Below are 11,203 nucleotides of genomic sequence, written 5' to 3'. Positions count from 1 at the left end.
GTTACCATTGGATGGCAAAGTTACCATAATAGCCCCAGTGTAAGTGCCATAATGTGGGGTTGACTATAATCCATTGTTAATGATATTTTCCTCTCTCCACCCCCTGAATGAGCATAATTTACAAAACATGTCTTCAATTTCTCAGACAAATCATACAGTATCTTCAATTTCTCAATAGCTCATTTCTATGACACTATAGTTTATTATATACAGACCTTGTCATGGTGGTCCATGCATGGACATACATGTATGCAGTGCAGTATGTATGTACAATACAATGTATACTGTATAGCCCCTATGGATGAATAACATTTTTTAAAATTATTTTTCGCAAATATCCGTAAAACCCAAAGTAGAGGAATAAGAGCAATATAGCTATATGAAACTACTTGCTATTGTGGAACTCGTATCGTCCAATATCCAAGAACCACAAGATGATGAAACCTAATTTTTGGCTGAAAAACGGGTCTAAAAATGTGTAAATTTAGGTAAAATCACAGTTTAACTCTACAAATAATGGTTTTTAAGTACTCATTTCAGGTAAAACAAATTGCCTGCCCCCCAAAACATATGAATGGACACCAAAACCAGAGAAAAAGACCACCAAATAAAGAAGATATGGCCAAAACTGTGATTTGGGGGGGTTTTGGCGGCAATTTTGGATTTTGGCCCGGCACACCGAGACAAAAAATATTGTCATTTCATGTTGAGATACATTACAAGGAATAACTAAAAACTGTTGCCATATTAAAATGACAAAAAAAGTATTTTTGACCTATGTATAGCCCACTCCTAATATAACTGTTAAATTGTGAAATTAAGCAAAACTTTAAAATGTCATAACTTTCTTATTTTACATCCGATTTTGATGAAATTTTCAGTGTCATGCTTGTTGGATTTTTCTCTTTTTATTCACATCTTTTTGTTAGGGTGAACTTGTCCTTTAAAGAAGCTAATAAATGGCAAAAGTTTTTGGACAACATCTATATAATAATTATTAGTATCATTGGTGCACTATGAAATCTTGATTCAAAGAAAATAACATGGAAACAATTGTCATTATTATCACCTCAAAATTGTTTCAACGTGCCAGGAGTTCAGAAAAAAATCTCAAATGTATTTATTTTCAAACGATCTAATTTTTATTTACATTTTGTAATGTTCTATTCTACTAAATCTTTCACATTTTATATGCAGGGCTTCATTGTCTTTTATTTTCTGCTTCAACATGTACATGTATCGTTGGATAAATTGCAAATTTATTATAGTTTGTTTGATTTGATTTATTGATTTCCGTTTCACAACATAGGCATGATAAGTATAACAAAACAAGGTCGAAAATAATGCAAGACGTAATAAAATATACATAACATAATCTTAGATTTAAGGAACACAATTCAATAAATAAAATTACCTAGTATGACAATTGTATTTTAAGGTAAAACGGAGGGTCTTAGTATATTAACAATGTAATAGTATATTAACAATGTAAATAGAAATCAACAAATTTAGAAAGAATTTTTAGGGTTAATAATGTGGATGGCTTGTTAATTACACATTATAAAACATATAATGATGATTAGTTTGATGCACCTGGGGGGCGTTTCATGAAAGTACTTGTCGGACGTTTTATCCAACAAGTCCCATTTTATCCGACAGTCACCATAGTAACAGTACCTCTCAGCCAATCAACATCAGATAAAGATGTCAGATCTGACAACTTGTCGGATGAAAATGTTGATGAAACACTCCCCTGAAATAGGTATCCCTAGGATGTATGTAGAAGTGGGGGATGGGTGGGGTTTGACTTGTTATATGAAAAAAATGTAAATGTGTGTTAATATGCATGTCACTGTTGATCTGTTGAATTTCAAAATGCCACAACCATTCAATTTTACTTGCAAGATTACTAAGTCAATTGTCACTGCTTTAAATTGATTTTACTCAATGGGAATTAAATTCAGAGGACGCTGAAAGATTTGACAAAATACAGACATGAACATTCAAATAGATCAAGCCTCGGCTCTGTCTTACAAAGCGTTATGATTGATACTCTCAAACACAACTATGGAAAGCTATCAATGTCATCTAAAATGCATCTGTGTGTTCAAAGTGTGACCAATATTCATTCATACACAGTAAAAATGCTGTTTATTTTTTTTATACAACACTTGTTTACTAAATGAACCTTGAAGGAGTTGTTTAAATGTTTTAAACAAGTGTTTAAATCTGAAATAGATTTTGATTTTTAATTTGCAATAGATTAAGCGTAGGAGTTGTTTAAAGGTTAATAACAAGTGTTTAAAATCTTAAACAGCAAAGTTTGAATTTTAATATTTAATTTTCAATAAATTAAGCATTAATTAAAGAACTTCTCTGAAACAGAGTTTGATTTTTAATTCGCAATAGATTAAGCATAGGATTTGTTTAAATGTTATCAACAAATGTTTAGAATCTTAAACAGCAAAGTTTGTATTTTAATATTTAATTCGCAATGAATAAAGCAATATTTGTGTAAGGTTCATACAGTGAACAGTATTGTATAAAATTTTAAACCGTGTTTTTACCCTGTGGCTTATTGTCTTGACAATTCAATATACTCCTCTTTGTTTACAAAGGGCCAAATAATAAATTTTTATACAATTAATTATGACATTCATTGCTTTCCATAGTTTAAGCTAATTGGATCGATCAGAACACTTTGCATGACGAATCCCTTCGTTGTCATTTTCATTATTGTGAATTTATGGTTCCATGACTTTCGCTCCGGCGACAATTGCTCCAATGGAAAAGGTGCACATTAAGCGAAACATAAAACCTAACCTCCAAAACTAAATAAACCCTAATCCTTATCTTTACATTATTCTGAACCAAAAACTTTTACAATCCTAACTCTAACCCTATGCCTTCTGAGATATTAAGCAATTGTCACAGGTTGTGTCACCGAATTTATATAGTATGCTAACATCAGACAAATCAGACCTTTTTAACATTTTGAAGTGCATTGCTTTTTAATTTTTTTTCGGCAGGTTCCGAACATAATATGAACAAAACATTAATTGAACTACATAATGTACCTGCATCGTACATAAATGCTTCCTCCTGTATACATCCTTTTCTTCTGAAAAGGATGTAGTATTGCATGTAAATGGAATGCATTGTTTTTTTATTGTAATGAAATATAATGTACATGTACATGCAAGTAGTTTTACATTAATATATACTGTACATGTATGTGTAATGTAAGTATAGTTTTATGAAATACAGTATATTATTTGAGATAGGAATCAAGCTTGTTGATGACCAATATGTCTTATGTATTGTGTGATGTGAAATTTTCATGGTGGTTATATTTAATATGAATAAGAAACAATATTAAAGTATTACTTATCATGTACTGGAATTGATTGAAAATTTCTATGAAGAAACTTACAACAGTTGCGACATTTCACCATCCACTGTTGGCTTTATGAGGGAACTGAACACCAGTCACCAGTTCCAGTACATGATCTATAACTGACTGACTAATATTTTCAAGTTTACTGGATCAATCATAATAATACATGAGATTTGTATAGTGCACCTTCCATCTTGATTAGATGCTCAAGGCGCTTCAGAGCAGAACAACATAAACTATTTACATATAATACATGTCTGAACAATACCTCCATGTCTATCGAAAAGCACTCTCAAGTATGTTTTCAAGTTTGCCCTTGAAGGTGGTCACTGAAGTCTGGGTTTTGACGTTCTGGCTTTATATAAGTTTTGCACAGGGTAAGACTTCACGATGCAGGCCAGCTAGTTTCTTGCAATGCCCCATTATGTCCCTATATTGCCATACAGTCTTGAAAAGTTGTCTGCTGACCTCCCAAGGGCCTGGGTTCCCCAAAAAGTGAAGGTTGTTTCTCAGGGTTTCGAGAGTTAAAAAGGCTGAGCGATGAAACGTATTCCTGGGCTTGCCTTACAAAGAACTGTGGTTGATTTGATCAAACTCAAGTATATGCAAATCCATCAATGTCCTAAGTTTTTCCTCAGGAAAGTTGCACAATGTCCTTTGTAAACAATGATAAGTACGAAATTGGCAACAAAATTTTGAATTTATGAATGGACATCATATCTAAAAAAATATGTTGAACAATCATGCTTTTTAGATAACGTTGCTGATTTTCCATATTTGTGGTCGATTTGATCAATCGTAACTCTTTGTAAGGCAGGGCCCATGTCTGTGTATCTCTTTTCCCATTCCTACTCTGTTATGTTCTCCCTGTCCATCTCACCCTTCGGAAAGTCTTGGAATTTTGGACTGGTCTGCTAAGAATTCCAAGGGATTGTTTTCTCATGAAGTGGATGGTTTCTTGGATGATCCTAGACTTTTGAAAGCCAGGCGATGACAGGTATTCTTCGTCTCTGCATTTCTCTCTCGTCCCAGTTCTGCTCTATTACGTATTCCCTCTTGGAAGGTTAGGCTGTTAACCTAAGAATCCCCAGGGGCTTGTTCCCTCATGAAACGGTTTGTTTCTAGGATGATCCTAGACTTCTTAAAGCCAGGCAATGACATATATACCTCATCTATGCTGATCTCTCATCCCATTTCTGCTCTGTTATTCCATCTTCATCCCACTCTTCGGAAAGTCTTGTGAGATTGAACTGGTCCCCTAAGAATCCCGAGGTGTTGTTCCACAAGGAAAAGAAGATAGTTTGGCACCGCCTAAATCTAAGCGATGACGGGTATTCCTCGTTCATGCGTTTCTCTCTCATTCCAGTTCTGCTCTGATTCCCTTAGCACCTCACTCTTTGGGAAGTCTTTGAAGGTTGTCTTCTGGCACCAAGAAGGGCTTGGTCCCACACGACGGAGACCATGCATCTGAAGTAAGATGAACCGTTGGTTGTATGCCTCCAGTTTGGAGGCATCCCCATCTGGCGGCAAATGATTCAGCATAAAACCAGCATGATCATCCTCAAGAAGATCATTGATGCAGCAAGAGAGAAGAGTGTGATGAATGTTGAGTTGCTCTATACAGATGGATCTTCTGTTGCAGACTGAGAGAATATATACCAGGGTCCCGTCTAAAAAAGATTGATGACCATTGCACCTCATGTGCTTAGTGGCCAGGGATGCTTTAGCTTCAAAATGCAAGCAAGTCTGTCATGTCTGTTGATATCTGTAACATTAAGTTCCATACTAATCAGAATCATTTGTAATCTGCATATATATTCAGATCTGGGTCCCATCTTACAAAGAGTTACCATATATCGATCAACCACAGCTATATGGGAATCCATCATTGTCATAATTTTCCTACAGAAATTTTGCACAAATTCCTTTTGTAAACAAAAACGAGCACGTCAAGACAATGATGAATCCATGAGGATACATCATATCTAGAAAATATTTTGAACAAACATGCATTTCAGATGTTGGCGCGGCTGACTTTCCATAGTTGTGGTTGGATCAATGGTAACTCTTTGTACGACGGGGCCCAGATATCGTGTCAATTAATATATTGACTAGATCTGACTGAGGTAATATACTTTAATTGCTAAGTCGTTTTCATATTGGGCTTTTAAGTTTGTATACTACACTGCTTTTCTAGCCCATTGTTGCCCCTTGTTGCTCCTAACAAATCTTCAAATTCAAGGTTGCTATCCCATAGATTTGCAGAGGTATCATCTATGGTAACATCGATCTAGCCGTATAGCCCAGAACTCACCTGAAGGTATTGCTGTTGTAGAATATCCATTCCTCGTAGTGACTAGGTGTCCAGTCATCACATGGGACTCAGTCTGAAAATAACCTGTCCTTGGAAGTGAAGTTCTGACTTTAGACGATCCTGTCTTTGCCCATAAGGTTCTGTCTTGATCTGGTAGAAACTGGCATCTTCAATGACGTCCCTGACTGACACGTAGACGTACTATCCAGATAGATGATGTCAAATGGGGATATGTTTTTACATTTTCACGACTGGTGAATTCAGAATTCTCTGTTGGGAAACCTTCACTTGTTTGGTTCTTTGTAAATGGAGAAGGGGAATTACTTTCAAGTGGTGATGCCGAATTTCTCTCCATGCTGGTCAAGGCTGAAGTGATATATGTGGATGTTTCTGTATCTGTTGTCAATGTCTTTGATGGTGAAAGTTTTAGGTAATTAGTACTTCCCATTGTGCTTTCTGGTATCAGGCTATCAGATCCCATTGGACATGTTGGAACATCTGGTTGAGTGATGGTAGATCCCATTATGGCATCGGTTAAACTACTCGAATGCCGATAGATTACCTTGTGTCACATGGTACTCTTCTAGTATAGGATTATGCATGGTGCTATTAAAACAATAATTGTAGGACCTACTATCCTTTTCAGTGCTATCAGATCCCCTTGTAACTTCAGGTTCTTTGCTCATATAGGTTCCGTCGTGGTTTGATCAGTAATCTCCGTTATGATTTCAGTTGATACACTCGCTTTTTTATGGTTACCATTGGGAATACGAGCTCTCCATAGCCCCATCTTACAAAGAGTTTCGATTGATCCGATCAACCACAACTACGGATAGCGAGCAACGTCAACATCTGAAATGCAAATTTGTTCAAAATATAGATATGATGTATATTCATACATTCATCGTTATCTTGAAGAATCTGTGTGATTCCCTTTGTTTACTAAAGATTCCTGTGAAAAGATTATATTATGGATTTCCAAACAGTTGAGATTGATTGGATCAATCATAACTCTTTGTAAGACGGGGCGTAGAAATCTTCCTGATCCAAGCAGTAAGCAACGGCAACAGCACAGTAGTCTTTATAATCATAAGCGCCATTTTAAGTTTGTTGTGAAATATGTCCCGAGTATACTTCGTTCATGTTAAATCATTATTATGGTGCAATGCAGGGACTATAGGCCTATCCAATGTTCATAAGATGATCACGTTTAAACTACATCGAAGGATTCTGATGCAGGACAATGGGGGGGGGGGGTCATTGATCTACTAATTGTTCCATAGAAAAGAATTACCATGCACCAGAATATAGATCAGCAGATGAGCTGGTTGCGATTACTTCAGAGTAATTAGAATGACGTACGTCCGTATAGATATATCAAAACTTGAAGGAATCCAAAAGCTTTATATGGAAGCTTTAAAAGTACCACCCAGATGTTCATATAATCATCTCGTCATGACTTTATCTCCCAGGGAAAAGAATAAGATGACGAGATCTCGGATCTCGTCATGTCTACAACCGTGGGAAAGATGATCAGATGACATATCTTAGATCTCGTCATGTCTTCATCCCGTGAAAGAGATATCAGACGACAATATCTTGGATCTCGTCATGTCTACATCTTTTAAAAAAGATGATCAGATGGCAAGATCTTGGATCTCGTCATGTCTACATCCGATGTGAGAGATGATCAGATGGCAAGATCTTGAATCTCGTCATGTCTACATTCGATGTGAGAGATGATCAGATGGAAAGATCTTGGATATCGTCATGTCTACATCTTTTAGAAGAGATGATCAGATGACAAGATCTTGGATCTCGTCCTGTCTACATCTTTTAGAAGAGACGATCAGGTGGCAAGATCTTGCCATCTGATCATCTCTTTTAAAAGATGTAGACCGGTTAATTAACTTACAGTGGTTCCCCCTTTTTTAAATTCCGAGGATGTACTCATAATTTATAGTGTTTTGTACAGAGTGCACTTTGACAAATATACACCAGGGGATCAGGGGGTATAATATTTTGTCGTTAGTTAGATTTGAAAAATAAAATGATAAAATCATCTCTAAGCGTACACAAGATCTTTCCATTTCAATGCACTGATAAAAGTATAAAAGAATTATGGCTTTGTAATCAACTCGATCGCTTCGCTCATACTTTGCCTCTATGTAGCGCACGTACATTTTACCCCCAACCCATTTTGGGGAACATTATCGCCTATGGGTCTATAGCTACAGCCATGCATATGCACACCTTAAGCTTCCAGACCTCGATTGTTACATGGTTAAGCGCCCAGTTCAATAAAGTATAGATGTTTGGTATGAGTTGCTATGGCAACAAGTTTGGGTGTCAGAGATACCATGCAGCAAAAGGCATTCCAGAACGATGAACTATTGATTCTATGGGGAAGTTTTAGATCCTTGAATCTCATATCCTCAATGAGGGTTACACCTACAAGACGGTACCTAGCTAATCGTAGGACTTTTGAGCCACCTTCAACTCGGGCCACCAGAACTCTATCATGACTGTCTACTGCCGCGTACAAGTATTCGTTTTCCTTTTCTGCTTGGATGCTACTGCCTAAGTGACCATCTCTATCATAGACATGGATTGTACTCGGCGCGTAGATGCAAGTACCTGTGATTATTACACCCGTCGTGGTAACTGCAACCTTTATTGGGTTGATTTTAATGGGGACGACTTTCTTTGGATTTGGGTTCTCACCACTGAAGATATATACCTCTGGATTCTTGTTGACGGCGTACACGTTATCGCGATGGTCTCTGCATAGCCTGAGATCCCACTCCCCTTTCTTGCAAGTGTAATTAAACCATGTATCATTGCTGGTGGAATAGACGCTACACATCCCGGGTGTACGAGACACGACATGTCTGCCATCAGCTAAGATAGTTAGGTCGTGCAAGGGCTCCTTGATGCAGCCACATAGATATGGCTCCTCTCGGCCAGATAAGAAGTAGCTTTTTTTCCCGTCTCTTCCTGCAACTAGTACCACAGCATCAGTAGACAGCGCTGCCATTCCCCAAGCATCAAAGGCAACATCTAATTCCTTCACCAACCTCATTCCTACCTGCATGTAACCCAGGTCTAGTAACCTCTCGTCCACAGAGCAGAAGTTGACCCCATCTGCAGCCTTCTTAATTTGACCCACTGCAATGGTTACATCATCTGTTTCTTTCAAAAGCTTCTGGAGGTCTTCACACACGAGCGAATGAGCTGAAAAGCTATCGCCCTCTAGATTTTTCAGTCTGTCCACCATCGCCAGTGACAACAAACTGCTTATAGTCTTTACCCTATTTCTCTGGTTGGCTTTTAACCTATCAAGTTCCTCGTCGAACCTTCCCTTTAGTGATCTAACATTGTCCACAAGTGCGTTCTGCGTTCCTAGAAGACGCTGTGACTTCCTGTCATGTTCTTTAAGAACAGCTCCTTCGAGATTCTGAATGGTACCATGCATGTCGCGTCGGGCCAGCTCTATCCGCCGAATATTCTCCTTAATGCGATTCTTCTCTCGGCTGCACTGTTGGTTTATGTCGTTTATCTTCTGCTGAATGTCCTTCTCGAAATCATCCTGGTTTTTTATCACGTGACCTCGGTGGTCGACGACGACGCACTTTAGACAAACATGAACTTTGCATGTTTCGCAGAAGAGGTCTTTCCTCTGCAGTTCATGCGCTGCACACCTATCACACTGCCGATGGGTGACTACTTCTCCATCATCCAGTGAAGCAACACGGTGTTTAGCAAAGAGGAATCGCATTTGCCGATGGCCCTTGTGACAACCTTCGCACATATAAACATCGCAGTCTTTGCAAAATGACACAGCGATCGAACCCTCGTTGCATGACGAGCACGTTTGTTTGGCATCCAGAAGCGCCATCAAGCCACCCAAGGAGCTGGTGTACTCATCGACGCGTTCAGCAATGGAATGGTTCCTGGAGAGTCCAGGAACTCTGGTCTCTGGAAGCTTGGTGGTACTCCGACAAAGAGGACAGGTCAGGTGAACACTGTCTCTTTGACTTACGTCACATTTGACGAGACATCTTCGACAGAAGGTGTGTTCACAGTTGAGAAGAGTTGCATCTTCGAAAATATCAAGACACAGCGGACATATGAGATCCCAATTAGGCGTTTTGGTCACCTCTTCGGCCATCGATCTTGTCTGGTAGTCAAAACTCTGGAAAAAAAAACCAGAAACGTCAAATGCCTTTGACTGCGAATTTGCCAATATGCCTAACGTTATATCCTTAAAAAATACCTATAATTGGTCCAATCAAAAGGAGGAGAGATGACTCTCTCGAATTAAATAAACCCCGGGCTCGCCCCCCCCCCCCCACCGCCGGCCACGGAAGATACCCAATGCAGTGGCGTAACTACGGGGGGCATGGGGGGCACGTGCCCCTCCCCCACCCCCCCCCCCCCCAATCGGCTGACAAAAAGGGGAAAAGGAGAAAAAGAGGGAGAAAGGAAATAAACGTAGCGGGAAAGAAGAAATTATTACTCATTATAATTATAATAATGATTATGTTATATTGCATAAAAAACATTTTTCATAACTTTATGAAACATAATTTGCCCAGGGCCTATGTCTTAACGCGATATATAATCCTGTAGTACTAAAACCTCCCGTTTTCAAGTCAATATACACCAAATATATTTCCTCGCACTTCGAGTTATTATTGTTTTATGTAGTGACATATGCTTCTTTTTCATGACTACTTAAAGTGATTGCCACATTTTAATGTCTTTATATAAAACATTTCCTGTCCGTGCTTACGTTCGCATCAGTGGATTGGTGATACATGTATATGCCTGCTCTTCATAAATTTCTAAAATCAGTCCTTAAAATGTCCCTTTTTCTAAGTTAAATCTGAATATAAAAAAAAATCAGCTCGCGCTTAGCGCTCGCATTATTCGGTTAGTGAAATACGTATGGTCTTAGTGTATTCCTACAAACAAGCCTTAGAATGCCCCTCTTCAGGTCTGCATTTCCTAAATATTCAGGTCGCGCTTCGCACTCGCAATATTTGATTAGTGAGATGCGTATGATAATCATGATTACGACGACAAAAAGTGCTTCGTGTGTTTAGATGTAATTTTGACAAAATCAGCAGGCGCTTGACACTCGCATTAGATGACTATGGTATGATATGTATACTCTTGGATGGATTCCTTAAAAAAAAGTCCTTAAAATATCCCTGTTTGGGGTCAAAATATACAAAGATTTCAGCTCGCGCTTCGCGCTTGCATTGTTTGTTTAGCGAGACAGGTACGTATCAGGATTACAAAAATTTGCTTATAATGTCCCTTTTTGGGTCTGAATATCAAAAATTTTCAGCTCGCGCTTCGCGCTCGCATTAATTTGATCAGTGACATACATATCCATTTAATGCACTGTACTTAAAATGTCTATATTAGGTCAGTATACCTAGCAACTGAGCGCGCTTCTCGCGCTCACTAAGTGTCTCAACATT

The 11,203-nt window shown here is 38.3% G+C and overlaps 1 protein-coding gene across 1 annotated transcript; it reads right to left on the bottom strand.

Annotated features, from left to right (window-relative positions):
* Positions 1 to 7,632: 7,632 nt before the first annotated feature.
* On the bottom strand, positions 7,633 to 9,883 carry LOC129263143 (E3 ubiquitin-protein ligase TRIM45-like). The gene has a single exon (XM_054901063.2). It carries the CDS (start codon positions 9,880 to 9,882, stop codon positions 7,996 to 7,998), a length of 1,887 nt encoding a protein of 628 aa, XP_054757038.2. The 5' UTR covers position 9,883; the 3' UTR covers positions 7,633 to 7,995.
* Between the last annotated feature and the right edge of the window lie 1,320 nt (positions 9,884 to 11,203).

This window comes from Lytechinus pictus, chromosome 6 (assembly GCF_037042905.1).
Source record: "Lytechinus pictus isolate F3 Inbred chromosome 6, Lp3.0, whole genome shotgun sequence".
NCBI lineage: Eukaryota > Metazoa > Echinodermata > Echinoidea > Temnopleuroida > Toxopneustidae > Lytechinus > Lytechinus pictus.
This window is presented reverse-complemented; position numbering and strand designations above follow the sequence as displayed.